The sequence below is a fragment of the Caenorhabditis briggsae genome (assembly GCF_000004555.2).
Source record: "Caenorhabditis briggsae complete genome, chrII, whole genome shotgun sequence".
Classification (NCBI taxonomy): Eukaryota; Metazoa; Nematoda; class Chromadorea; order Rhabditida; family Rhabditidae; genus Caenorhabditis; species Caenorhabditis briggsae.
The window spans coordinates 9,862,175-9,868,174 of record NC_013486.2 but is presented as its reverse complement, the minus strand read 5'-3'; the positions used below and the strand labels follow the sequence as shown (position 1 = coordinate 9,868,174).

At 36.0% G+C, this 6,000-nt stretch overlaps 2 protein-coding genes across 2 annotated transcripts in view; one reads left to right on the top strand and one right to left on the bottom strand.

Annotated features, from left to right (window-relative positions):
* The window catches only part of CBG02523, a gene marked incomplete at both ends in the record, with an annotated part of 3,001 nt that extends 1,134 nt beyond the window's left edge, over positions 1 to 1,867 (top strand). The window contains 6 exons of the mRNA XM_002630775.1: positions 489 to 690; positions 739 to 844; positions 891 to 1,215; positions 1,264 to 1,514; positions 1,558 to 1,658; positions 1,707 to 1,867. Coding sequence (XP_002630821.1) covers positions 489 to 690; positions 739 to 844; positions 891 to 1,215; positions 1,264 to 1,514; positions 1,558 to 1,658; positions 1,707 to 1,867 — 1,146 coding nt within the window. The remainder of the gene's footprint in view (positions 1 to 488; positions 691 to 738; positions 845 to 890; positions 1,216 to 1,263; positions 1,515 to 1,557; positions 1,659 to 1,706) is intronic.
* Positions 1,868 to 2,069: 202 nt separating this feature from the next.
* Positions 2,070 to 3,328, bottom strand: CBG02524 (the record flags this gene model as incomplete). The annotated part of the gene is made up of 4 exons (XM_045242532.1): positions 2,070 to 2,213; positions 2,770 to 2,975; positions 3,029 to 3,177; positions 3,222 to 3,328. 4 exons carry the CDS (start codon positions 3,326 to 3,328, stop codon positions 2,070 to 2,072), a joined length of 606 nt encoding a protein of 201 aa, XP_045092277.1.
* Positions 3,329 to 6,000: the final 2,672 nt, after the last annotated feature.

Genomic DNA, 6,000 nt, shown 5'->3' with positions numbered 1-6,000 from the left:
TGATAGATACACTTTGAATTTGATCACTCAGCCTTTTAACAAGAATTGGTTGCTAACAGTGAAATAATTGAAACCTAACCACTCGGATAGGATGAGCCTAACCACTCGGATAGGTAACCACTCGGATAGGATGAGCCCCTAACTTACAACTTTGAGCCAATTTCCTGTGAAAAATATCATTTTCCTGTTCCTGTGAAAAATATCAAAAGGTGGTCAACTGACAAAATATTTTTGAAGTTATGATAAACAATTTGTCAGTTGACTACTAGAATTCTGGTTAGGGACTGAAAGTAAAATATGCGAAAACCGTCAACAGCAAAAAACCAAATCAGGTTGGATTTACCTGTATCATCTTCTTATATATCACCCGCGTTTCTCTTCCACAACTCAGATTACTTGTACCGTAATAATATGTGGTATCCTGCTTTCAAAAATACTCCATAACACCTGAACAACTATTCTTCCCGAGAAGGCAAATTTTCTTCTAGTGCAAAGACCTTCTAACGGATTACTACGACACGGACTTCAACCTTCTCCGATGGGCTCAAGGATACGGATTCAACAGAGAAGAGGCTCTTGCCGAACTCCGAAGACATCTTCGTTTCCGTCAGTATTATGACCTCGATAACATTTTGACAAATGTACCTGACCATCCCATCCTTAAAAAGTACTTTCCACTTGGACTTGTCGGTCAGTGATGACGTTTCTTATTCCTCGTGACGTCTTCTTTTTTTACAGGAGAAACTGGAAAAGACAACCAACTTTTAGTAATTGAATGTGCTGGGCGAATTGATTTGATGGGAATTTTGAAATCAGTTCATTTGTCTGATTTCTTGATCCAAAGGTTCGCTTGCACTTTGGATTAACTTTCGAGAATGATAAACTTCCAGGTTCAAATTCCAAGAGAAAATGTTGACAGCAATGAACGAAATGGAAAGAAAACATGGAACTCAGTGTTCAGTAATCTACATTCTTGATTTGGAGGGACTCAAGTTTGATCCAGCATTGATCAACATTGTCACTGGACCATACCGTATTTTATGGGCATCGGTATACACAGCATATCCAGAATGGATCAATACTCTATTCCTGATCAATGCACCATCATTCATGTCACTTTTATGGAAAGCCATTGGCCCACTTCTTCCAGAGAGAACTCGTAACAAAGTCAGAATCTGTACAATGAACTCTGATTGGAAGACTTCAGTTCAAAAAGTATTTAGACTCCTGATAATCTTATTTCCTTATTTGCTCAATTTACAGCACGCCCACATCGATAACATTCCGAAGCATTGGGGAGGAAACATGGTCGACAAGAACGGAGATGGAATGTGCCGGGATATTCTGAATATTCCATTTGATTCGATCCCACAAGAGCTTTATTGGATTCCGAACGACGAGACTCCAGCCATCAAGGACCTTATTTGCACCAACATTGGTGCTGGCAAATCGGCCGTTTTCACGTATATAGTCGACAAAAGTGTCACAGAACCGGTTTATATTGTAATCAACAGGTTGAATCTTTTTTTCTAAATGACTTTTGACCGCTAAATTTAGATTCTGCGATCGAACTTTTGGAATGGGAATTTGGCATGGAGATGACGAGACTTCAGAGTTAGAAGAGATGAATGAACTGGCACCAGATTTTGATTATCCAGGTGAGAATAGGGTTACTGTAACATCAACAGTACATTAAATCTGTTCAGGAATGCCCACTGTCGACTACCTTCGTCTTCGAATGCCAGGTGCTGGAGCCTATAAGATCAAATGGGGAAATGAACAAGCTTGGATTCGATCCTTGACTCTCTATCATCGGGTTCGATTTCAAAACGAACAAAAGGAAAATATCAAGTACATTGAGATATAAATTACCAAAATTTTATTTTCAAATTCATCAAAAATGTAGATTAAATCAAATTAATTACTTTTCACATTGTTTTTAATAACGAATTCGTTGTGTACATAAATAAATAAAAACGAGGAAAGTTCGGGATTTGGAGAGGAAACTGAACTTCAGTGAAATCGGAAAAAGTGAGAAAACCCGTTAGAAAGGCTATTGATAACGTTTATCAGTCATTTCTCCGGAAAACAATTTCATCCGCACCGCCCGCCGGTTTGGTTTTCCCAGCTGCCTGACGTCTTCTTGGTTGCTCTCTGCCACGTGGCAAAGCAGCTCCGCCTTCGTGTTGTTGGCACACAGCCAGACATTTATTCTCAACACGGGACATTCGAGATGTCACATCATCCATGCTCATCGAGTTCTGAAATTCAATAATTCATTAAAATTCAATTTAGGAAATTTGGAAATTAGAAATTTGGAAAATTTCTGATTTCAGAACTCAAAAATTTAGTCATCTTGAAATTCAGAATTTCGGGAAACTCGCACAATCAGGAAGTTGAGGAGAATGAGATTCGAAAGTTAGAATAATTTAGGAAATTCGAAACACTAGAAATGCAGAAATTTCTGAATTCAGGCAAATTCGAAACTTCAGAAATTCGGGAATTAAAATTTTCCAAGTTTCGGAATTTCATAAAATCGGTAATCATGAATTCGGCATTTTGTGGAATTCGAAAACTTGGAAATTAAAATACCCTAAAACCTGTATTACAAGACCCCCTTTAAAAATTGTTCTGAAATTGAAAAGTTCCGTTAGTTTTCAGTAAAAAAGATTTCGGAAATTCTAAAAATTCACAGAAATTCCATGAACTTTGAACTAGACTTCACTGAAGTTCCTAAAATATTAATTCAGAAAATTTTTAAAAATTCGCCTTCTGATGTCCATCCCATAAAAGATCAAATCGACTTGAGATATTTGCCAGCTTATCATAAATCATTCCAGTTGTACTTCCAGTTTTCATAGTCCGATTCGTTTCGTTCCTTTCCATTTCATTCTCTTGAATTACTTCAAATTGCATTCGAATTGTTTTCAATTCCAATTGAAACGCCTCCACATGACCCATTTTCTGCCGCAGATCTGAAATGAAAAATGTTACGGCTACCATCCCTATAATTATGATTTTCTCAAACCTTGAATTTCCTCAGAAAGGATCTTCACACGGCACATGGCAGTGTATAGAAAGTAGAGAGCAACGATGAAAACAAAAAAGAAGCTAATGAGAAAAATGGTTTTGTAGGTTTTCTGTCGATGACGGATTTCTTCATAATCGGCGGATGATCTGGAACAGAAATATGAAAAAAGGAAATAATTGGAATCTCTCACTTATTGAAAAAGTTCCTTCGTCTGGAAGAACTAGATACTGCTCCACGAAGATCCAGATCTGGGACATCTGAATCATCGTCAGACTGGAGAAGTGATGCACCAACCATTTTTGTTTTAAAATACGATTTTCAGACCATAACTTTCAACTGAAAAATTGTTCAACTAAATTTAAATGTTTCTATTTTCTTTTCAACAAAAAAACAAAGCGCATCTGTTTTCAATTAAAATGCTAACAGAGAAATCGGCAAAAAACGAAGGAGCAGAAGAAGATCTGCTAAGGAATGCACAACCCAGGGAAAATCGAGTGAGAAAAAGAGCATAGATTTTAATCTGGCAAAATGGATGGGGCGGGGAGGGTAAACGAAGGGAAATTGAATGAAAAATTGGGTGAAAAAAGACTAGAAGGCGATGAAGAAATTGATAGAGCTCGTGGGAATGCTGGGAGATGGGGGAAATGGGCTATTCATAAAATGAATCCGGAGAAATATGAAAAATGGATGGATGCTATTCGTAATATTTCTATTTGTGAGTAGCGAAACTATTGCTTGCAAAATGTTTGCATAGGGCGGTTTGATATTAAAGCGAAAAGAGAAAAACAGGAGTTTTGAAAGTTCAGGAGCAGAGTACCTGGAAATTTTGATCTGCAGTACCTGTTTATGAGATATACAAAAACGTATTTTTCAGTTGATTTTCGGTCATTTTGAACAATTTCAGGAGTCTGGAGCTGGACAAGTGTCCGATCACTCTGAAAATTGCGGAGGATGTAAAACAGATCTAGGTTGAAAACTTTGCTTTTACAGAGTTATTTGAAAATTCCCTCAAAAAATCAACTGAATCATTTACCAAAAGGTAAATGGAAGCGTGAAAATGTACTGAAAATCTTTTTCTCATTTGTAAATAGCTTTCCTGTTTTTTAGAGGAAAACGACTTTGAACTAGAATTTCTCAACTATTCAAAAAATGTTCATTTTTTGACACATTACTTTAAATTGAATGCTCTATCCATTCATGTCATTTGTATCAAAAGTCATAATTTTCGAGCTGAACCGAAACGAAATGTGTTTAAAGTTAGATAATAAGGATGTTACAATACTATTCTTTCCATACATAACTTTTTTGGAATGAAAAGTTTCAAGAAGTGGGTGTAAACAGCAAACGAACTTAGTACCCCAGATTCTTCACGTTTTCTGTGAAAACCTGACCGAAAAAGGGGACCTTTCAGAAATCGGCGAATAGCTGGAAAACTAGGAATTTTCAAAAAACTTAGGGAATTCAAATTTTCCGATCTAGTTTCTATTTTACCCCATTCAAAAATTTCAAAGTGATCGGAAACTTGATAGCAGAGCTCCAAACTCCTGAAAATGGTAGAAATAACCGAAAATCAACTGAAAATACGTTTGTCTTATTGACTGTTACTGTATATGAATGTTCGAATTTCTGAATTCGACTCTTTCTGATCACCCGCGCCTGCATGTTTCAGTTTTTCTTAGAGCTGTGGAAATGGCTCCTGTACAAGTAAAAATTCTGCAGAGTTAGTAAATAGGAGTTATTCTAGCCGAAAGGTTTTTCAAACTTTACTATGCACTCAAATGGCTGAATAATAAATTTCGTTGTTATAGGATAAACCAAAACTCGTAATTTTCTGGCACCTAATAGATTTTTAAATAAAATGTTCTTTTCCAATTAAAATCTGCCCCTCATCTGCTCTCATTGAGAAATTGTAATGGGCCAGTTGCTCTCCCATTTGATTGATTAGTAGCATTTCGAATGAAACTTTTCACACACGCAATTAAAAAATAATCTTACAATTACAATCAGAGAGCGATGTTTGATTTTTTCATCAGAAGGATTCAGGAAATTGGAAAAAAGGAAATCCGAGGAGAAGTGTTTTTCAGGTCTAGATGTTTATTGAGAAACCAAACCCAGAAGCCTATAATTTTTCAGAATATGCTTCTTTATTATTTTTTCTTTCGTTTGTTTTGTTATGGTTCCTTTTATCCATGTCCCCAGATTTCGTCATTTTTTGGAGCAAAATTGGAAAAAAGCCTAAAGTCTACAGTAACCCAGTCGAAATTTCAACATGAAAATTAAAGAACCAAAAAATTGGGCTCTTTATGACAAGGGGGGCCCATGAGAAAAGAGGGGGGGGGGCCAAATGGAAAAATTATGCTTAAGTTAAGATTTACCCTTTTTTCCCCGTTTTGGGGTTGTTTCCACCAAATTTTCTTGCTTTGAACATGTTTCATCATTTTTTGAAATTTTCAGTATATGTCATTTTTTTTACATTTTTGTATATTTTTTTTTGTTCCTAAGCCTAAATTATTCAAATATTAGCTTAATAAATTGAAATTACACAGTTACAACAGCAAAAACAATGTTGTTCATGGAAAAAACGACCTAAACTGAACTTTTTTTGAAGTTACGAATTTTTATGGAAACAAGCGGAAAGTACGAAATTTTCATAAAAACAGTGGCAAAACTTGAAAACATCGAAAAATCTTCACTTAGACATAATTTTTACCCATAATTTTTACCCATTTTCCCATGGACCCCCCCCCCCCTTTTCTCATGGGCCTCCCTTGTCATAAAGAGCCAAAAATTGCAGATGAAGTTTTAAAAATTCACAACTGATTTCCAGAGCAAATTTCTGAGAAACTTCAAGAAGGAAACGAAATCTTACTTTTTCTGTCTTTTCTGACTCCTCCTCCTCCAAAAAAGCAAGAAGTACTTAACCCAGCTTAAACAAATTCTTTGAGTTATCTATCTTCTTTTCGTTTCCT